The 23,973-nt window shown below is 50.4% G+C and overlaps 1 protein-coding gene across 1 annotated transcript in view; it reads right to left on the reverse strand.

Moving 5' to 3' along the window:
- gfra1b (gdnf family receptor alpha 1b) overlaps positions 1-22,760 on the reverse strand; it is a 28,640-nt gene extending 5,880 nt beyond the window's left edge. The window contains exons 1-7 of the mRNA XM_062474798.1: positions 22,037-22,760; positions 21,104-21,409; positions 19,823-19,906; positions 2,538-2,716; positions 1,997-2,169; positions 1,765-1,874; positions 1,379-1,513 (exon numbers count right to left, since the gene is read on the reverse strand). Coding sequence (XP_062330782.1) covers positions 1,379-1,513; positions 1,765-1,874; positions 1,997-2,169; positions 2,538-2,716; positions 19,823-19,906; positions 21,104-21,409; positions 22,037-22,076 — 1,027 coding nt within the window. The 5' untranslated portion in view covers positions 22,077-22,760. The remainder of the gene's footprint in view (positions 1-1,378; positions 1,514-1,764; positions 1,875-1,996; positions 2,170-2,537; positions 2,717-19,822; positions 19,907-21,103; positions 21,410-22,036) is intronic.
- Positions 22,761-23,973: the final 1,213 nt, after the last annotated feature.

Genomic DNA, 23,973 nt, shown 5'->3' on the forward strand with positions numbered 1-23,973 from the left:
TTTTACAGTACAAATATGTACACATATACATATGGATATGTATACAGATTTCTATTACCATGGTCAGACTACCTAAGCAGCTGTTCAGACCCATGTTTATAATGACTGTGGAGCTGCTCTCTGTCTGCATGTCTTCAACTAGGATTAGAAAACAACACGTTTCTGCCTTGGACGTCCTAAACACAATTCAGCAAACAAAAGAACTACTTATATTATTTATTTTAAATACGGAGAATAATCTTTTAGACGAACGAGCGTCCTTCCCCCAGAGGTTGCAGAAAAACGTCTCTCTCTCCCTCCCTCTCCCTCCCTCTCCCTCTCTCTCCCTCTCTCTCCCTCTCTCTCCCTCCCTCTCCCTCTCTCTGACCTCATACCGCTCAGAGCAATCTGGATTAATGATTGGTGTGAGGAGAGACGACTGGCCTGTCTTCCCCTCCCCACCTGACCCCCTTAATGGCTGTGATTCTCCCTGATGCTGACCCTTTGTGTCATGGGATAATCATGGAATAATTGTCTGTAATCTTGGTGAGATTGCAATGTCATTCTCTTTTCCACTTTCCAACTACTTCATAGACTTCTGTATAAGCCACTTCACTTGGACTGCATGTTCACAGTCTGTTTGAGGGCAATTTAAGTTAAGTCAATTTATGAAGTAGTGTTGATTGATCTGTATTACTCTATTCTGTCGAAGATTTGCAATACTACTTAAAAAAAATATCAACACTGATATCACAGCCTTTTGCTTACAAAATTTAGCAGTTCCTACAAAGAAAACCCAATAAGATGTTTGAGGTTCTAAAATGCTCATTGCTAGGACAGTGACAGAAATGTAAACTGTGAAACAACTTGAGAAATACACAGCGCTCATTTTTATGCTGTTAAGAGGCTGAAGTTAGGATCCCAGAAGCCTTCTATCCCAGCCAAGCTCCCCTCCTGTCTCTCCCCTCCTGTCTCTCCCCTCCTGTCTCTCCCCTCCTGTGTGTCTTACCTTTATGGGACCCATCTGATGGAGTTGACAGCATAATGCTTGTTTTGATTCCTCTCAGCAACACCTGCAAGGATCTGTAATGGTCTGTCTATGTCAAACCCTCAAACTCTCCACTTAGGAGGGATCTCTCTGTCTCCTTGGTTACAATGCTGTGTTTGCCTGGACCATACTTAAACACTGGATGTGACATTGTCACTCGCTTTCCCACCATGTACAGTGAGCCCCTGAAAACATTGTGTATGGGACCTCTTGTGTCCAAGTTAGCATAACATGGTGCGTAACCCTGGGTTAGTGTGTAACCAGTTAATTGTGAAACTCAAGTGTACTAAAGTGTGTGTATATATGTATGTGTGTGTTTGTGTGTGTATATATGTTTGTGTGAAGACTCACGAAGGCAACGGTTCTCAGTGAAGACCTCCAGGAACTTGTCACACTCAGGCTTCACGTTCCCGCTGCCTCCACAGTCACACCAGGGAGACACGCGCAGGCTGGTGGCCCGCAGGTAGTTAGGGGTCATCACTGTGCCTGGGGTCACAGGTCACACACAGGTCACACACAGGTCACACATAGGTCAGTCGAGACACCAAAAACCAACACCTGTTTAGGGACACTGAGAGTGACTCACTTTGATTTTAAACACGAACCAATAAACATGAGAAGCCTTCGGTTTATTTAATCCTCTAGGAAACTTATCAGAGATCAAAACTACGACTGGAACTAATATTCAGATAAAGATTAGATTGTGAAATAAAATAACAGGCAGAAGATGAACCTACCGATCAGGCCAGAGTACGCCAGCAGACAGCCAGCGTAGCTGTCCTTCAGACAACCAGTCACGGAGCGAGGCTCTGGCTGGCAGGCCGTGAAGAAGTCTGCCAGCCGTGATCTGCCATGGAAAACAGAGGATGTTTCTCCCTCATTCAGGACAGCCTACCTGCCCGACAGGACTGGAGGACAGCCTACCTGCAGATGTAGTTGGCCCTGCAGCAGGACTGGAGGACAGCCTACCTGCAGATGTAGTTGGCCCTGCAGGAGGACTGTAGGGACAGGCAGTTGGGCTTGTCTCTGTCCTCGTAGGAACAGATGGGGACTATGGTCTGCCTGCGGCGCTCTGTGCAGGCGCCCTGGTCTCCTGCAGGACATGAGCAGAACAGCATCCCGTAGCTGTGCTTCGCAGGCACCTGGGGAACAACACCTGCTGTCAGTATCGACCAGGGGATGATTTCAGTAACGACCAGGGGATGATTTCAGTAACGACCAGGGGATGATTTCAGTATCGACCAGGGGATGATTTCAGTATCGACCAGGGGATGATTTCAGTAACGACCAGGTGATGATTTCAGTAACGACCAGGGGATGATTTCAGTAACGACCAGGGGATGATTTCAGTAACGACCAGGAGATGTTAGTAATAGGGTAAAGCCAACTTTACATTTCATGTTTCATATTTATTAATATTAACATATTTATGATTCTTCCTTCTTTCCTCCCTTGTAAATGTTTTTGACATATCAATAAAACGCCACCAGTTTTTTAGAAACCGTATCACCTTGTCGAAGAACTGGCGCAGGGCTTTGTGGCACTTCCTCTTGTTACAGACCTCGGCGGCAGACACGCGGCTGGTGCAGGGGCTGATGTAGGTGGAGCGGTACTTCTTACACGTGTCGTTCAGGTTGCAGGCCTTGGCCGCGTTCAGACAGTTATTCTCCTTGCTTGGTGCTGGCTCGCCTGGCAGAGGGAGAGAGAGGAGAAGAGTGGAGAAAGAGGGGGGAGAAAGAGCAGGGAGGGAGGGAGACAAAGAGAGTGAGGAAGGGAGGAGAGAGAGACGAGAGGAGTGGGAGAGAGATACGACAGAGAAGGAGAGAGACGTTTATATTACAAGGTATTATCTTCAGTGTGAACTCAATCACTAATCAGATTTGGCAATCAACTTGATGACATTTAAAGACAAGAGAGGAAGCTAGTAGGATTGGAAGGGGGAGAAGAGACCTGAGTAAACTTATAATGTGAGGGGAGTGAAACCAGGAGAGAGGAACAGAAAGAGCAGAGAGAGTGATCAGCTGAATTGTCTGCTGGATAAGCAACTGTGTGAATGTCAGCGAGGATTCGTCCCCAAGGCAGCTGGAGTCACATGACATTCAGCCTGGTCTCTCCCTGCTCTCTCCTGATATGACCTGGTGTCTCCCTGGTCTCTCCTGATATGACCTGGTCTCTCCCTGGTCTCTCCTGATATGACCTGGTCTCTCCCTGGTCTCTCCTGACATGACCTGGTCTCTCCCTGCTCTCTCCTGATATGACTTGGTCTCTCCCTGCTCTCTCCTCCTGATATGACCTGGTCTCTCCTGATATGACCTGGTCTCTCCCTTCTCCCTCCTGATATGACTTGGTCTCTCCCTCCTCTCTCCTGATATGGCCTGGTCTCTCCCTGCTCTCTCCTGATTTGACCTGGTCTCTCCCTGGTCTCTCCTGATATGACCTTGTGTCTCCCTGGTCTCTCCTCCTGATATGACCTGGTGTCTCCCTGCTCTCTCCTGATATGGCCTGGTCTCTCCCTGCTCTCTCCTCCTGATATGACCTGGTGTCTCCCTGCTCTCTCCTGATATGACCTTGTGTCTCCCTGGTCTCTCCTCCTGATATGACCTGGTGTCTCCCTGGTCTCTCCTGATATGACCTGGTCTCTCCCTGGTCTGTCCTGATATGACCTGGTGTCTCCCTGCTCTCTCCTGATATGACCTTGTGTCTCCCTGGTCTCTCCTCCTGATATGACCTTGTGTCTCCCTGGTCTCTCCTCCTGATATGACCTGGTGTCTCCCTGGTCTCTCCTGATATGACCTGGTCTCTCCCTGGTCTGTCCTGATATGACCTGGTGTCTCCCTGCTCTCTCCTGATATGACCTTGTGTCTCCCTGGTCTCTCCTTCTGATATGACCTGGTGTCTCCCTGGTCTCTCCTGATATGACCTGGTGTCTCCCTGGTGTCGCCTGATATTACCTGGTGTCTCCCTGCTCTCTCCTGATATGGCCTGGTCTCTCCCTGCTCTCTTCTGATATGACCTGGTCTCTCCCTGGTCTCTCCTGATATGACCTGGTGTCTCCCTGGTCTCTCCTGATATGGCCTGGTCTCTCCCTGCTCTCTTCTGATATGACCTGGTCTCTCCCTGGTCTCTCCTGATATGACCTGGTGTCTCCCTGCTCTCTCCTGATATGGCCTGGTCTCTCCCTGCTCTCTTCTGATATGACCTGGTCTCTCCCTGGTCTCTCCTGATATGACCTGGTGTCTCCCTGGTCTCTCCTCCTGATATGACCTGGTCTCTCCATGCGCTCTCCTCCTTATATGACCTGGTGTCTACCTGGTCTCTCCTCTGAGGTCCTGGCAGCTATAGCTGACATGTAAGCTCACCTCCAGCTACACACTCCGACGCATCCTTCCCTCCTGTAACCTTTTACATACCTATACCTATTTTTCAACCTTTCAAAACTTTTTTGGTCAACTTTTTTTTTCAAAAATGTTTTCAACCTTTCGAAACGTTTGGGGGAAATTTATTTTTTATTTTTCACACAGTGAAAAGGAGAGGAGGAGAGACGAGAAGAGAAGCCTAAAACAGAAAAAAAAGCTGAAAGCTAAAAGCTAAAGCTGAGCACAATACAGTACAGAACAGTATCAGGTACTCATCTATGATGCAAACCTTTTTTGGAAACTTTTTGTTGAAAATATTTTTTCAACCTTTCCAAACTTTTGGGGGAAACTTTTTTTTTATTTTTTATATTTTGTCAACCAGCCTGTGTATAATTAAGACACAGACACAGCCCTCCAGAGGACGTGGGACCTGAGCAGCTGTTGTGAATACAGGGACTCATGCTGCAGAAAGCAGCTCAGATGGGCTGGAGGCTAGAGGAATATGATCTGCTCTCTCTCTCTCTCTCTCTCTCCCTTTCTCTGTCTTCTCCCCTCTCCTCTTCTGTCTCTTGCCCCTTTTCTCTCTCTCTCTATCCTGTCCTCATGCTCAGAGTTCTCAAGCCTTGTCCTGGCAGATCAAGTCACAGGGATGGAAATTTGGCACAAAATCACAGATTTAGTGAATACAGGCACACTCATACTGTATGCATGAACATAAACACACAGCCTTCTCCTTTCCTAACAAACACCATGTGCCGCATTAGCTGATCCTCACTCACCCAGCAAGACCCCCCAATTCAACCCCCCCCCCTCCTCCCCTCCCCTTCCCTGTGTTGTTATAAAAGGGTTTGTTGCTTTGCTGGCTTCATCTCACTTCTACAAACAGTTTCTCCAGCCTGCCTATGGAACAGTGAATTTGGTAATTATGCCCTTTGATGTGGAATTGAAGCTTGCTGTGCATTTTCATGCACTGTAGAATAAGATGTGATTAAATCTGAATACATTATTGAACTGTGGGTTAATCACGTATTACAAAACGCATTACTTACATCTGACAAGCGCTCAGAAATTAGACTTGTGATCCGGGGAGGTTTGGGTGGGCTGGGGGATTTGATGGGATCTCACTGGAATCATTGTTGCCATGACGGCTGCCATTAAGCCAATACGTCAAACGTATTCAAGTATGTTAACAGGGACAGACAAAGTGTTGGTGCTGAGTAAGCTGCTGCAGCAGGTAGTTTATGAGATGCCAGCTGCAGTAGAAAGCTGTCAGGTTAGGGTTAGGGCAGCCGGTAGTTTATGAGCTGTGGGTTAGAGTTAGGGCAGCAGGTAGTTTATGAGCTGTGGGTTAGAGTTAGGGCAGCAGGTAGTTTATGAGCTGTGGGTTAGGGTTAGGGCAGCAGGTAGTTTATGAGCTGTGGGTTAGGGTTAGGGCAGCAGGTAGTTTGAGCTGTGGGTTAGGGCAGCAGGTAGTTTATGAGCTGTGGGTTAGGGTTAGGGCAGCAGGTAGTTTGAGCTGTGGGTTAGGGCAGCAGAGTAGTTTATGAGCTGTGGGTTAGGGTTAGGGCAGCAGGTAGTTTGAGCTGTGGGTTAGGGCAGCAGGTAGTTTATGAGCTGTGGGTTAGGGCAGCAGGTAGTTTATGAGCTGTGGGTTAGGGCAGCAGGTAGTTTATGAGCTGTGGGTTAGGGCAGCAGGTAGTTTGTGAGCTGTGGGTTAGGGCAGCAGGTAGTTTATGAGCTGTGGGTTAGGGCAGCAGGTAGTTTATGAGCTGTGGGTTAGGGCAGCAGGTAGTTTATGAGATGAAACCTGAGGGGCTCCTGGAACTTCAGATCCAGTCACACTCAAACCCTTCTGCCCTAACTCAGGCTTGACATCTTCTGAAAATACATTACCCAGAACCCCTCGGGCATGTCTCTGCCGTGGGCCTTGTAAGATCCATGAGTGTGTATACCTGTGTGTGCATATACCTGTGTGCGTGTGTGTATGCCTGTGTGCGTGTGTGAGTGTCTCAGAGTAATAACACAAAGCCTCCCTTCAAAGCCTTGACGGAATACTGCATCCTGTGTGATTAATACAAGTGCTCGCTGTCAAAGCCTTTCAATTTACCCCCAAAAATCAATGTCTAATAGGCCTACCCTATCAATATACATTTACTGTTTTACCATCCCAGCTGCCAAGTCGTGTACCCAAGGGGCTGAGCTTTCAATTTCCATTTAACCGTGTGGCTCTGTATCTGAAGACACCAGGAAGGCCATACACACTGCTATGGAACAGGCTGAGGCTTACACGTGTGGGATTATTACCCCAGGTTACGCCTGACTGAACATTCATAGACTTGAATAAAACCAGAACAAAGATTCCACCTGCAAGAATCAGCTGTATAATGTGTTGTGTCATTCCTCCTGGCTCTGTTTCATCGCTCATCTAATCCTGAACTACTGGGTTAATGGCAGAGAGACCACTAGTGTTAATGGCAGAGAGACCTGTAGTGTTAATGGCAGAGAGACCACTAGTGTTAATGGCAGAGAGACCTGTAGTGTTAATGGCAGAGAGACCACTAGTGTTAATGGCAGAGAGACCGCTAGTGTTAATGGCAGAGAGACCTGTAGTGTTAATGGCAGAGAGACCGCTAGTGTTAATGGCAGAGAGACCTGTAGTGTTAATGGCAGAGAGACCACTAGTGTTAATGGCAGAGAGACCTGTAGTGTTAATGGCAGAGAGACCTGTAGTGTTAATGGCAGAGAGACCACTAGTGTTAATGGCAGAGAGACCTGTAGTGTTAATGGCAGAGAGACCTGTAGTGTTAATGGCAGAGAGACCTGTAGTGTTAATGGCAGAGAGACCGCTAGTGTTAATGGCAGAGAGACCTGTAGTGTTAATGGCAGAGAGACCTGTAGTGTTAATGGCAGAGAGACCACTAGTGTTAATGGCAGAGAGACCTGTAGTGTTAATGGCAGAGAGACCTGTAGTGTTAATGGCAGAGAGACCTGTAGTGTTAATGGCAGAGAGACCGCTAGTGTTAATGGCAGAGAGACCTGTAGTGTTAATGGCAGAGAGACCTGTAGTGTTAATGGCAGAGAGACCTGTAGTGTTAATGGCAGAGAGACCACTAGAGGGTTGATGGCAGAGAGACCACTAGAGGGTTGATGGCAGAGAGACCACTAGAGGGTTGATGGCAGAGAGACCTGTAGTGTTAATGGCAGAGAGACCACTAGAGGGTTGATGGCAGAGAGACCTGTAGTGTTAATGGCAGAGAGACCACTAGAGGGTTGATGGCAGAGAGACCTGTAGTGTTAATGGCAGAGAGACCACTAGAGGGTTGATGGCAGGGAGACCACTAGAGGGTTGATGGCAGAGAGACCTGTAGTGTTAATGGCAGAGAGACCACTAGAGGGTTGATGGCAGAGAGACCTGTAGTGTTAATGGCAGAGAGACCACTAGAGGGTTGATGGCAGGGAGACCTGTAGTGTTAATGGCAGAGAGACCACTAGAGGGTTGATGGCAGAGAGACCACTAGAGGGTTGATGGCAGGGAGACCACTAGAGGGTTGATGGCAGAGAGACCACTAGAGGGTTGATGGCAGAGAGACCTGTAGTGTTAATGGCAGAGAGACCACTAGAGGGTTGATGGCAGGGAGACCGCTAGAGGGTTGATGGCAGAGAGACCACTAGAGGGTTGATGGCAGAGAGACCTGTAGTGTTAATGGCAGAGAGACCTGTAGTGTTAATGGCAGAGAGACCACTAGAGGGTTGATGGCAGGGAGACCGCTAGAGGGTTGATGGCAGAGAGACCACTAGAGGGTTGATGGCAGAGAGACCTGTAGTGTTAATGGCAGAGAGACCACTAGAGGGTTGATGGCAGGGAGACCGCTAGTTTTGCCCCTCTGATTACACTTTCACCAGGCTTGTCTCACTTGTCCTGGCAGGTTTGGATGCTGCTGCTAAGAGTGATAGGCGCCGCCTAAATGACTAAATGACCCTAACCCTGCTCACAAGGACTTTAATCTACTCTTCTTCCTCGTCTACACGGGGCAGAAACTCCAACAAAAAAAATTCTGATGCTGTAAACAAGAGAGGGGGAAAATACTTTGAAGGAAATGCTGCTGGGATGATTCATGTCCATGTTAAACATGCCTGCGTAAAAACAGACATCATCACATTTACAGTGGTGCTGGGTGAGTCATCGGACCTGCAGTCTGTCTTCCTTGTTTGTCCCTCCAGGTGATGTACATGTCTGGCAATTGGACTAATTGTAAAACCTTTCCACTGAATCCCAACGCTAACCCTTCGACTGACTCAAGATCTTTTCCATGTAAATAGAGACAGCTCCTTGACTCTGACCTTCAAAATATTGTTAGAACTATATTATTCTGATCCTGGATTTTTTATATGCACTAGTTGTACTTCTGTTCTGAAGAGCAAGTCTGTTTATACCACATACTCTGTAGATAGGAGCCGCAATAAAACACCTTCTGAAGTGTCTTTGTACTCCACGTCTAGGGCTTGTTGAAATAGAACACAACAAATGAAACCCCAAACTCTGTGTGAAAGCCTGAACAACTCGACACCAGGTGTGTTTTCATTCATACATCCTCCTACCGTGTGCATCTGCAACTCATCAGTTTACAAACCAACATACTGTGAGCCAGACAAGAGAGCATGTTTAGCTAACCAACACACTGTGAGCCAGACAGGAGAGCATGTTTAGCTAACCAACACACTGTGAGCCAGACAGGAGAGCATGTTTAGCTAACCTACACACTGTGAGCCAGACAGGAGAGCATGTTTAGCTAACCTACACACTGTGAGCCAGACAGGAGAGCATGTTTAGCTAACCTACACACTGTGAGCCAGACAGGAGAGCATGTTTAGCTAACCAACACACTGTGAGCCAGACAGGAGAGCATGTTTAGTTAAGTTCCCAGTGAGTCTGTTCATGTGTCTGTGAGAGCACATCCTTGTCTTGTTTACTTTCCCACCTGTTAACACACCCAGCACACACACACACGCAGAAATCAATTAAGGGCCCGCACCTCTGCTGAATCTATATCAACATGGCTCAATGATGCATAAATGTTGATTTTATGGTACACTCACACCAGACACACACCAGACACACACTAACAAACACACACACACAGTGGGAGGCTGTTCCAGTCTTGCCTGAATGCTCTGCTCCATGTTTCCTCTCTCCAGGAAGCTTGTTCAGTGATTAATGAACAAGACAGCGTTTAGTTCCTCCCAGAGCCATAGAAAAAGACAGTTGCGACACTTCCATAGACTCCCATTGTTATCGAGGAATGCGGAAGTAAAGCGTGTCACATGCGACCTGTAGTTCCAAACATTGCATTTTCCACAGTTCAACCCCATTCATTTTCAGTGTCTCCGAAGCAAGTTAGCTGGTAAATTGATGAAAATCCTTCATTTTTTTCATATTTTTACCTACACATATCAATTGTTATTAGTAGTATTTCATATAGCTAGCTTTAGATAAAGTTTATCGTAAGATTATAGCTTGTTTGGTTCGAAACGCAGTTAGAGCTACTGTAGGTCTAGCTAGTATCTAACATAAGCAACACTTTTACTGAAGCTAGCTAGAGAGCACGTGTATCATAACCAGAAGTCAGTTGGCTTATAGTCTGTCAAATTAGTTCTAATTATTGGCGTTCGTTGGCATACAAAGTAAGTGTTCTATATATAGCTTTTATTAGCCTAGTTAGTAGAGCTAGCAACAATGAATTGCAAATTAAGTGGTCCGAAGCAAGTTAGCTGGTAAATTCAGGAAAATCTTGCATTTTTTCATATTTCGACCACCACATATCAATTGTTATTAGTAGTATTTTATATAGCCAGCTTTAGTTAAAGTTTATCGTAAGCTTGTTAGATTCTAAATGCAGTTGGAGCTAGACTGTAGGTCTACGTAAGCAACACTTTTACTCTAGCTAGCTGTACATGTATCATAGCCAGAAGATCACCGGATCACTACAAACACAAGGAGTGGAAGAACACAGGACATATTGTACAATAAAATGTTTTATTGAATGCAGTTGGTTGCCTTGTTTATTCTGTTCTATTTACCAAACTCCTTTCTTGTATTAAATTGAGCAGTTGCTGGTGATAATGGTTAGATTCAACTTGCATCAAGTACTACAAATATAAGTGTTAATGTGGTAGGCTAAATTGTAAGTGGGCTGATGAATAAAAAAACGTTTAACAAGACCCATTTACTTCAACCGTCTAAGGTTAAACGTTAGTGGAACAATATAGTCCTCATTAGGCTACTGTTTGGTATGTACAGTATGGTACAGTACAGTTTGTACAGTATGGTAGCTAGCATAGCCATTTCTAGCTCTGCTTCACAATATTGCGTTATGTATAAGTTCATGTAATACATACATGTTAATAAAGTATCAGACATACATGATACAACACACCAGTAACCAATTGACATTATGTGTTAATATACCGAAAATGTCCGTGAATCGAGATGGTGCTGCTGTCTGTCCCGCCGAAAACCATTCAAACAGGTTGACAGCAGTGGGGGTTTTTGTTTAACCCTTGTGTTCTCCTCGGGTCGTTCTGACCCATCAGTCATTGTGACCCACCGTCGTATTGCGACAACTTTACCGCATACAAAAACAAAGTGAAGCATTTTCTTTTAACCGTCGGGCTGTCTCAGACCCCCCACATTGCGAAGGTTAAAAGAAAAGTATTTTTATTTGGTTTTGTATTGGGTAAAATTGGGTAAACACAATGATGGTTCGTTATGAACCTTTGGGTCATGTGACCCGAAGGCAGCACGAGGGTTAACTACAGGGAGATACCGGAACCACGTGACAAAAAAGCTCTAACTTTTTTCCTGTGTTTCACTGGCAGTGAGTGTTGTATTTCACTCCTTTCTACACCAAACACGTCAGGGAGGACTGCCTTTTGTAGATACGAGTCTGCTGAAGATAGCCAGAATATCGGATTTCTTTAACCGAGCCTGTTTCATTCATCATTTGCCTGAGAAAGCGACTTCCGTTGGCGAGCTTCATTGAAAACCATTCAAACCGGTTGACAGCAGTGGGGTTTTTTGGAACTACAGCGAGCTACATGAACCACGTGATCACGTGTCGGCGAGATCAAAGCGTGTCGCAACTCTCTTTTTCTATGGCTCTGGTTCCTCCGTTCTGGAGGGGGTGTCGCTCTGCTCATTGGACTGGGTATCACATGCGTCTCAGCTTGGATTAATGATGTCATAAACAGGAAGTCTGAACAAGGCCCTTCACAGGGCCGGCCCCATGGAGAGACCAGACCACCACACAGAGAGTGGACACCATAACAGAGAAATGACCTTGTGCTTCTTCTCAGAGACGAAAACTAGTCCCGCTCTGCTGGGTTCATAACTCTCACCACTGCATCGCTGCTGCCTCATTAGATCACCATATTATTCAATAAATAGATCACCAGATTATTCAATCATTAGATCACCAGATCACCAGATTATTCAATCATTAGATCACCAGATCATCAGATTATTCAATCATTAGATCACCAGATCATCAGATTATTCAATCATTAGATCACCAGATTATTCAATCATTAGATCACCAGATCATCAGATTATTCAATCATTAGATCACCAGATCATCAGATTATTCAATCATTAGATCTCCAGATCATTAAATCATCGAATTATTCAATCATAATACCAGGTTGTAGTTTTATAGACAGCCCAGTTGTAGTTCTGAAGAGGGCCAGGTTGTAGTCCTGTAGAACGCCAGGTTGTAGTTCTATAGACAGCCAAGTTGTAGTCCTGTAGAAAGCCAGGTTGTAGTCCTGTAGAAAGCCAGGTTGTAGTCCTGTAGAAAGCCAGGTTGTGGTTCTGAAGAGGGCCAGGTTGTAGTCCTGTAGAAAGCCAGGTTGTGGTTCTAGCTAACACTGGGCTGGTGTTTCTGCTTTGGGCCAGTCTGAGAGCGGCCATGTCATGATGGCTTCATTCCCATGTTGGGCATGACCCTCAGCTTGTGCCTCGCTGTATTTGGATCAATTAACTCCTCCAGTTCTCCCTCTGCAGCTGCCAGAGTGATTAATGGTGTTTGAGGATCAGCTAAGCAACAACAACAGGCTGGTCAGAATACACATTCAGCTGACTGTCAAAGTACTCCCACTCTCATGAGCTGTGTCCTGGAATGTTTGGCTCGCTCACTAACTAGGGAGAGCTTGGTCACTAACGTTTGGGGTGTCTGAAGATTTCCACAGTGCTATGCTACCTACGTTTCGGTTGCCTGACCTCTGACCTGGTTCGCTCCACCTGATCCCCCTCTGGGAATGGCCTCAGTCCACACTCACTACATATCTTTCTGGGAAAAGGGATCTGGGCGACGTCTCTGGTCCATTCAGTTTCAGGTTTCTCTTTAAACATGGAATCTATTGATTAACCTTCTAGCGCAGTGTTTTTACCAGCGTGGTCTCCATCTCTAAAGAAGGATCTTTGTGTCTTTCCAGGGTGAAGTTTCTCTTTTGTGTCCCACAAGAGAGGGAGGGCTGGGAGGGATCAGGTTCAGGTCACCTCTGTTGTCATGCACTCTGTTGAGGAGTCTGCGTGGTCAGGCTGCATCGTACAGCCACATAACATCTTCCAGTCTCATCATGTCCCTTACAGAGTACCCTCAGCCCTCAGCCACAGTCATGCAGGGAACATACTGTACAGTTTGGTGAAAGTGTGAGGACCTAGCAGCCGAGAGAGCGTTCCTCTGAAGGCGACGCATCACTATGGAGGGGCCGAGGCGTCTGGGTCAAGCTGTGAACACTGCTGCTGCCATGCTCCAACACCCTCCCTGCTCAGACGACTCACACAGCTCACCACCCAATACACACCCTGCTCACCCCCCAATACACACCCTGCTCACCCCCTGACACACACCCTGCTCACCCCCAATACACACCCTGCTCAGACGACTCACACAGCTCACCCCCCAATACACACCCTGCTCACCCCCCAATACACACCCTGCTCACCCCCTGACACACACCCTGCTCACCCCCAATACACACCCTGCTCAGACGACTCACACAGCTCACCCCCCAACGCCCTCCCTGCTCAGACGACTCACACAGCTCACCCCCCAACGCCCTCCCTGCTCAGACGACTCACACAGCTCACCCCCCAACGCCCTCCCTGCTCAGACGACTCACACAGCTCACCCCCCAACGCCCTCCCTGCTCAGACGACTCACACAGCTCACCCCCCAACGCCCTCCCTGCTCAGACGACTCACACAGCTCACCCCCCAACGCCCTCCCTGCTCAGACGACTCACACAGCTCACCCCCCAATACACACCCTGCTCACCCCCTGACACACACCCTGCTCACCCCCTGACACACACCCTGCTCACCCCCAACACACACCCTGCTCACCCCCTGACACACACCCTGCTCACCCCCTGACACACACCCTGCTCACCCCCTGACACACACCCTGCTCACCCCCTGACACACACCCTGCTCACCCCCTGACACACACCCTGCTCACCCCCTGACACACACCCTGCTCACCTCCAACACACACCCTGCTCACCCCCTGACACACACCCTGCTCACCCCCTGACACACCCTGCTCACCCCCTGACACACACCCTGCTCACCCCCTGACACACACCCTGCTCACCTCCAACACACACCCTGCTCACCCCCTGACACACACCCTGCTCACCCCCTGACACACACCCTGCTCACCCTCTGACACACACCCTGCTAACCCCCTGACACACACCCTGCTCACCCCCTGACACACACCCTGCTCACCCCCAACACACACCCTGCTCACCCCCTGACACACACCCTGCTCACCCCCTGACACACACCCTGCTCACCCCCAACACACACCCTGCTAACCCCCTGACACACACCCTGCTCACCCCCTGACACACACCCTGCTCACCCCCAACACACACCCTGCTCACCCCCTGACACACACCCTGCTAACCCCCTGACACACACCCTGCTCACCCCCTGACACACACCCTGCTCACCCCCAACACACACCCTGCTCACCCCCTGACACACACCCTGCTAACCCCCTGACACACACCCTGCTCACCCCCTGACACACACCCTGCTCACCCCCTGACACACACCCTGCTCACCCCCAACACACACCCTGCTCACCCCCTGACACACACCCTGCTCACCCCCTGACACACACCCTGCTCACCCCCAACACACACCCTGCTCACCCCCTGACACACACCCTGCTCACCCTCTGACACACACCCTGCTAACCCCCTGACACACACCCTGCTCACCTCCAACACACACCCTGCTCACCCCCTGACACACACCCTGCTAACCCCCTGACACACACCCTGCTCACCCCCAACACACACGCTGCTCACCCCCTGACACACACCCTGCTCACCCCCTGACACACACCCTGCTCACCCCCAACACACACCCTGCTAACCCCCTGATACACACCCTGCTCACCCCCTGACACACACCCTGCTCACCCCCTGACACACACCCTGCTCACCCTCTGACACACACCCTGCTCACCCCCTGACACACACCCTGCTCACCCCCAACACACACCCTGCTCACCCCCTGACACACACCCTGCTCACCCCCAACACACACCCTGCTCACCCTCTGACACACACCCTGCTAACCCCCTGACACACACCCTGCTCACCCCCTGACACACACCCTGCTCACCCGCTGACACACACCCTGCTCACCCCCTGACACACACCCTGCTCACCCCCTGACACACACCCTGCTCACCCCCTGACACACACCCTGCTCACCCCCTGACACACACCCTGCTCACCCCCAACACACACCCTGCTCACCCCCTGACACACACCCTGCTCACCCCCAACACACACCCTGCTCACCCTCTGACACACACCCTGCTAACCCCCTGACACACACCCTGCTAACCCCCTGACACACACCCTGCTCACCCCCAACACACACGCTGCTAACCCCCTGACACACACCCTGCTCACCCCCAACACACACCCTGCTCACCCCCTGACACACACCCTGCTCACCCCCTGACACACACCCTGCTCACCCCCTGACACACACCCTGCTCACCCGCTGACACACACCCTGCTCACCCCCAACACACACCCTGCTAACCCCCTGACACACACCCTGCTCACCCCCTGACACACACCCTGCTCACCCCCTGACACACACCCTGCTCACCTCCAACACACACCCTGCTCACCCCCTGACACACACCCTGCTCACCCCCTGACACACACCCTGCTCACCCCCTGACACACACCCTGCTCACCCTCTGACACACACCCTGCTAACCCCCTGACACACACCCTGCTCACCCCCTGACACACACCCTGCTCACCCCCTGACACACACCCTGCTCACCCCCTGACACACACCCTGCTCACCCCCTGACACACACCCTGCTCACCCCCTGACACACACCCTGCTCACCTCCAACACACACCCTGCTCACCCCCTGACACACACCCTGCTCACCCCCTGACACACACCCTGCTCACCCCCTGACACACACCCTGCTCACCCTCTGACACACACCCTGCTAACCCCCTGACACACACCCTGCTCACCCCCTGACACACACCCTGCTCACCCCCTGACACACACCCTGCTCACCCCCTGACACACACCCTGCTCACCCCCTGACACACACCCTGCTCACCCCCTGACACACACCCTGCTCACCTCCAACACACACCCTGCTCACCCCCTGACACACACCCTGCTCACCCCCTGACACACACCCTGCTCACCCCCTGACACACACCCTGCTCACCTCCAACACACCCCCTGCTCACCCCCTGACACACACCCTGCTAACCCCCTGACACACACCCTGCTCACCCTCTGACACACACCCTGCTAACCCCCTGACACACACCCTGCTCACCCCCTGACACACACCCTGCTCACCCCCAACACACACCCTGCTCACCCCCTGACACACACCCTGCTCACCCCCTGACACACACCCTGCTCACCCCCTGACACACACCCTGCTCACCCCCTGACACACACCCTGCTCACCCCCTGACACACACCCTGCTCACCTCCAACACACACCCTGCTCACCCCCTGACACACCCCCTGCTCACCCCCTGACACACACCCTGCTCACCCCCTGACACACACCCTGCTCACCCCCAACACACACCCTGCTCACCCCCTGACACACACCCTGCTCACCTCCAACACACACCCTGCTCACCCCCTGACACACACCCTGCTCACCTCCAACACACACCCTGCTCACCCCCTGACACACACCCTGCTCACCTCCAACACACACCCTGCTCACCCCCTGACACACACCCTGCTCACCTCCAACACACACCCTGCTCACCCCCTGACACACACCCTGCTCACCTCCAACACACACCCTGCTCACCCCCTGACACACACCCTGCTCACCTCCAACACACACCCTGCTCACCCCCTGACACACACCCTGCTCACCCCCAACACACACCCTGCTCACCCCCTGACACACACCCTGCTCACCCCCTGACACACACCCTGCTCACCCCCTGACACACACCCTGCTCACCCCCTGACACACACCCTGCTAACCCCCTGACACACACCCTGCTCACCCCCTGACACACACCCTGCTCACCCCCAACACACACCCTGCTCACCCCCTGACACACACCCTGCTAACCCCCTGACACACACCCTGCTCACCCCCTGACACACACCCTGCTCACCCCCTGACACACACCCTGCTAACCCCCTGACACACACCCTGCTCACCCCCTGACACACACCCTGCTCACCCCCTGACACACACCCTGCTCACCCCCTGACACACACCCTGCTCACCCCCAACACACACCCTGCTCACCCCCTGACACACACCCTGCTCACCCCCTGACACACACCCTGCTCACCCCCTGACACACACCCTGCTCACCCCCTGACACACACCCTGCTCACCTCCAACACACACCCTGCTCACCCCCTGACACACACCCTGCTCACCCCCAACACACACGCTGCTCACCCCCTGACACACACCCTGCTCACCCCCTGACACACACCCTGCTCACCCCCTGACACACACCCTGCTCACCCCCAACACACACCCTGCTCACCCCCTGACACACACCCTGCTAACCCCCTGACACACACCCTGCTCACCCCCTGACACACACCCTGCTCACCCCCAACACACACCCTGCTCACCCCCTGACACACACCCTGCTCACCCCCTGACACACACCCTGCTCACCCCCTGACACACACCCTGCTCACCCCCTGACACACACCCTGCTCACCCCCTGACACACACCCTGCTCACCCCCAACACACACCCTGCTCACCCCCTGACACACACCCTGCTAACCCCCTGACACACACCCTGCTCACCCCCTGACACACACCCTGCTCACCCCCTGACACACACCCTGCTCACCCCCAACACACACCCTGCTCACCCCCAACACACACCCTGCTCACCCCCAACACACACCCTGCTCACCCCCTGACACACACCCTGCTAACCCCCTGACACACACCCTGCTCACCCCCTGACACACACCCTGCTCACCCCCTGACACACACCCTGCTCACCCCCTGACACACACCCTGCTCACCCCCAACACACACCCTGCTCACCCCCTGACACACACCCTGCTCACCCCCTGACACACACCCTGCTAACCCCCTGACACACACCCTGCTCACCCCCTGACACACACCCTGCTCACCCCCTGACACACACCCTGCTCACCCCCTGACACACACCCTGCTCACCCCCTGACACACACCCTGCTCACCTCCAACACACACCCTGCTCACCCCCTGACACACACCCTGCTCACCCCCTGACACACACCCTGCTCACCTCCAACACACACCCTGCTCACCCCCTGACACACACCCTGCTCACCCCCTGACACACACCCTGCTAACCCCCTGACACACACCCTGCTCACCCCCTGACACACACCCTGCTCACCCCCTGACACACACCCTGCTCACCCCCAACACACACCCTGCTCACCCCCTGACACACACCCTGCTCACCCCCTGACACACACCCTGCTCACCTCCAACACACACCCTGCTCACCCCCTGACACACACCCTGCTAACCCCCTGACACACACCCTGCTCACCCCCTGACACACACCCTGCTCACCCCCAACACACACCCTGCTCACCCCCTGACACACACCCTGCTCACCCCCAACACACACGCTGCTCACCCCCTGACACACACCCTGCTCACCCCCAACACACACCCTGCTCACCCGCTGACACACACCCTGCTCACCCCCTGACACACACCCTGCTCACCCCCTGACACACACCCTGCTCACCCCCTGACACACACCCTGCTCACCCCCTGACACACACCCTGCTCACCCCCAACACACACCCTGCTCACCCCCTGACACACACCCTGCTCACCCCCTGACACACACCCTGCTCACCCCCTGACACAACCCCTGCTCACCCCCAAACACAAACACTGTTTAGTCAGTGTGGGCCAACCCTGAGAATTTAGGTGGGGGGGGGGAGGAAGAGGAGGTATAGTCAACTCAAAGTCCCCACAACCCAACAGCACAGTGGAGGGATCACCAACGCCACAGTCTGTCTGCTGAGCAGGGTGGAGTTGGTGTCTCCTGGACGTAGCTCCACACAGCCAAAACATCACCTCCACGCCTCGCACAGCCAGGCCCCCTGCAGGCAGAACACCACCTCCACGCCTCGCACAGCCGACTATTCCAACCATAAATAGAAGCTTGTTTTGTTGAACTAAATACCATATAGAGGTATGAATGACAATCACAATTTCCACTCTTGCTGCTGTAGCAGTGAGGCTGTGAACAGGCCTGTCATCACCATGCTAAAGCATGAGAGCTGGATGCTAAATGACTGCTCTTTGTGTGTGGCAGGTCACAACACTGGATAAAAGCCTTTAGTGATTGATGCTGCTGAGAGCAGGAGGCAGGAGAGAGGGCTGGCTGCTGAGAGCAGGAGGCAGGAGAGAGGGCTGGCTGTCACGCAGAGGCAGAGAGGCAGAGACATGCCTTCCTGGAGGACGGGGTCACACTTAGTCACGACTCTGACTTCAACACAGGAAACGATTATTATTATTCTAGAGTTGTTCTGATTTGATGATTAACAACAGTGTGCTGAAGGTCAGTAACTTGGAGATGTAACATTAGGTAGGAAGGTGTGAAACAACATGGTTGTGACATTCCTGAACCGTCAGCAAGACATTACATGAAGGTAACTAACTACCTCACTGTTTTGGTAACACGACCTTCAACTGCCCCTTTACAACATCCACTTACCCCTTGCACCCCTCCCCGCTGTAACACTTAACACATCTGTACACGACCAGTTATATAACACGTGTATAGGAGCAGCTGAACACATCTGTATAGGAGCAGGCGAGGTAGACTCTTACCAGCCAGGATGGGAGCAAGGCGGAGGATGTCTGACAGTCTGCTGCTGACTGCTTCATACGGGGAGTCCTCCAGCAGGTCATTCCCTGAACAACAACATCAAGGGGAAGGGACAACTGTAGATGTGGTACTGGTGTGTGTGTGTGTGTGTGTGTATGTGTGGTGTGTGTGTGTGTGTGTGTGTGTGTGTGTGTGTATGTGTGGTGTGTGTGTGTGTGTGTGTGTGTGTGTGTGTGTGTGTGTGTGTGTGTGTGTGTGTGTGTGTGGGGGGGGTTATTCCTTGGGTACTGGTGTGTGTGTGTGTGTGTGTGTGGGGGGGGTTATTCCTAAGTACACGTATGTAGGTGTGTGAATAGTGTGTGTCTTCATGCAACATTATCATTGATAAACAGTTCAAAGATAAATCCTGATATTTGTTTTTAGTCATTATTTAGTTTGTTCTGGACACCTGAGTGAACACATTCAGTACACCATCATGTTTTGATGTTCAATTTCTGAAATTCAATTTTCACTGAACAATTAAACTGCAGGCTATTCGGGTGCATTTTTATGACCTGTTGAAATTTGACGGGGCGACTTGATTATGTTAAATAAAGCTATTCTTTTCACAGAATAGGTGTCTAGACATGCATCAGCCAGCAATGCTTTGCTCAGGCTTACTGGGTTAGGATTACTTAACGGCTGGCCTGCAGGAGGGGCAGATAGGATTCCACTTCAATTCTTTTGGACTTCGGAGCAGGGGCGTTTCTACACGGGGGCCTACAGGGGCCAGTGCCCCTGTAAAAATGTCTCTGGCCCCCCCTGAGCTGACTGAATTTTTTTTACACGTTTTTCTTCTTCTAGTAGTCATCATGAAACGAGGATGGGACATTGCAGCCTTTTTTGCCCCAGTAAATAAAAAAGTTAGAGAAACATATCAAGGTATTGAGAGAGCTGAGGAGCTGGAAGAGGGAGAGCCAGAGCCGTTTGTATGATTTTAATGTAAAGCTTAATTAAAGTATTTAATGTTTAAATATCATTTGTTTCCGTTTTTTAATGTGCCCCTCTGATTAAACACTGCCCCCCCCCTTGCCCCCCCCAGTAAAATTTGTCTAGAACCGCCACTGCTTCGGAGGCATTGATTACAATCTTTTCAGAATTTTTGAACTCGTAAACACACAACAATTTTATTTTACCCTGTTGTGACACGTTCGACGTGTGGATATTAGTAACGTAAATGGGTAAGTCCAACGAAATGCTAAGCACGCGGGTCGGCATGGAGCTGCAATGTAGTAAAGCCATACCCTGTAAACTCTGAAATATTCCCCAGAAGATCCGCAGGCAGTTTTTCTCCTTCTTCATCCCGCGTCTACACCTGCAGTTGTACAGCGGGCTCTGTTTCATGGCCTCTATTGCGTTTCGACACTCGCCTTGCGCCTCCGGACCAGTGACCGTGAAGTTGCTCTCCCTCCCCGCCACACACTGTCTCATGGTCCGGTACTTAGGACTGCAAGACGGATCTTTCAAACACTGTTCACTCGCCATTACGCAGTCTAGGCGACCGGGTCGTAGTGAAGTGGTTCTGTCACCCTTCAACGGGGATACTGAATCTGAGTCAAAAGATGCAAGGGTTCAATAAAGTCGTTAGGAGACATGTTTTTTTTTTCTTCAAGAATACCTTTTAGACTCAAACACTGAATGACAAGAGAGATATATATCTGGTGCCTAACGACCGAACTGTCACGTCATCAGGGAGCAATAAGCGTCCTCTTCATAATATCGGTCACACTAGCTCACATCACTCCACAATGAACACCGTATTCTTTCCCGGTTCTGTTGCCCTTATCTAAAACACAATAGACTGAATCTGGCTGATCAAACACACAGTTTATTTCATCTTTATTGTTTCATTGCAGTCGCCGAGTTACTAATCAAATCCAATTTTAATTTGTCTAGCTCTTTTTACAACCAATGTCACATAGGGATTCACAGATGCTCATAGAACTTCACCTAAAACCAACCTTCTACCAAGCGCAGAGCAACATATATAGAGAAGAGGTAGAATGTTTTCTCGGTACCGCGGACACAAGGTCTCCGAAGTTTGGTACAGTGGTAAAGCCCTCACTGTGGTTTTCCATTAATTAAGGTCAAATTAGTCTTGTCAAATTATATTTACCAATGGAGACTTAGTATCGACACTATAGTCTAATTAAAGGAAAATTAGGTGAGTGACTTACCCAGGGCAGACAGCATGATGTAAAAAGTTATTAAAAACATTGCGCTTCGATATAGATGCAGCCTGTAGAAAGAGTTGTTCTTTTCAAAGATCACAGCGACGAAGCAGCACGAGGCAGCCGCAGAGTCTTCAGAGCTCCCAGCAGCGCATCATGAAGGTGCCAGTGATGCATCCTGTACATCCACGCGGGCTGGGAACACCGACAGCTGTCGTTGAGTCCATTTGATCAAACCCAAACGGAAAACCAACTCTCTAAGCACGCGACCTTCTGTGGAGAGATTCTCTTATCTAAAAGAATACGTTGGCTAACGCCAAAAGTCAAGCGTGTGCGCCAAAAGAAAAAAGTCCGGCTCCGGTGGCTCTTCTGTGGAACCACGTCGCCCCGGAGGCTCTAAAATAGCGATGGGACAACGGTGAGAATCACGGAGGGAAAATAGGGGAGCGCGTCATGTCCAAGATCTGTTCACGGCTAAAGTTGCAGAATCGCGCTAAATAGCGCTCAAAGCCCAACGCGATTTTACAGATTGCACTGACCTTATAGATACGCACAGACACAATTAGGCAATTGTACGCACTGTCCCGGGAAATACATTGGACTGTTTACGACAGATTTAATATTTCAGAAGGTTGAAGTCCATTAAATAAAATCCGGTCATGTAATGTAAAATATTCCTAAATAGCACATAGAACGTTCCTTGGTGTGCCTACACGTGTTCCCAGAGATCACCCGGTGGTTGCACCCCGACAAGTTCCGATTCCAAACCCCGTTTCCCCAAAGAATGAACGGAGTTGGGTACCGTCTTGTTGGAGTGTGACGTCATGCTCAGGACCAGTAAGGCGTGGTCATAGAATTGACTGTAATCCAAACTATCGTCCTGGATACGCATTTCTCCGTAATCTAATCCGTCATACTAATTATCGTGTAGGCTGTTGTAATTCAAACTATTATAGGCCTACTGGATTATACACAGGCCAAACTTCAGTGCATTTTACAGTAGCTATTCTCATGAGAAAAGAGCCATTTTATGATGGTTCTTTAGAATACCTATTTGATTAACTTCAGGAAGATACATTTTTGCAGTTTTCTGCCCCCAATAACTAGATACAAAATATGTAAAAACTATCTAAATATCTAAAAACTCAATCTATACCATTTAATCAATTTCAATTATGAATTTGGGGATTTATGTGAAAATGACATAACTTTAATCCCTCTATATTCATCACAACATCTAACCTTCAACCCTCACATGTCTCTCCTAATCCTCAACCTCTCCACCTCCATCACATCTCTCCTACTCCTCCTCCACCTCTCCTCCTCCATCACATCTCTCCTACTCTTCCACCATCACATCTCTCCTACTCCACCTCCAGCTCTCTTCACCTCCATCACATCTCTCCTACTCCTCCTCCTCCTCCTCCTCCTCCATCACATCTCTCCTACTCCTCCTCCTCCTCCTCCTCCATCACATCTCTCCTACTCCTCCTCCTCCATCACATCTCTCCTACTCCTCCTCCAGCTCTCTTCACCTCCATCACATCTCTCCTACTCCTCCTCCTCCTCCTCCATCACATCTCTCCTACTCCTCCTCCTCCTCCATCACATCTCTCCTACTCCTCCTCCTCCATCACATCTCTCCTACTCCTCCTTAAGCTCTCTTCACCTCCATCACATCTCTCCTACTCCTCCTCCAGCTCTCTTCACCTCCATCACATCTCTCCTACTCCTCCTCCACCTCTCTTGACCTCCACCTTTTCTCTATTCTCCACTCCATCTCTCTATCTCCAACAGCTCTAAGCAGCGATGGCTAGTTTAGTGTTTTGAACCCATGTTGTCTTCACAGCGCAGGGCAGTCCTGCAGGCTGACCAGACAGAGCAGCCTGTGTTGACAGATCCTGTTTATGGACACCTCCTCTGTTTAATTGACCAAATTGCCT

Source organism: Osmerus eperlanus, chromosome 12 (genome assembly GCF_963692335.1).
Source record: "Osmerus eperlanus chromosome 12, fOsmEpe2.1, whole genome shotgun sequence".
NCBI classification, from domain to species: Eukaryota; Metazoa; Chordata; class Actinopteri; order Osmeriformes; family Osmeridae; genus Osmerus; species Osmerus eperlanus.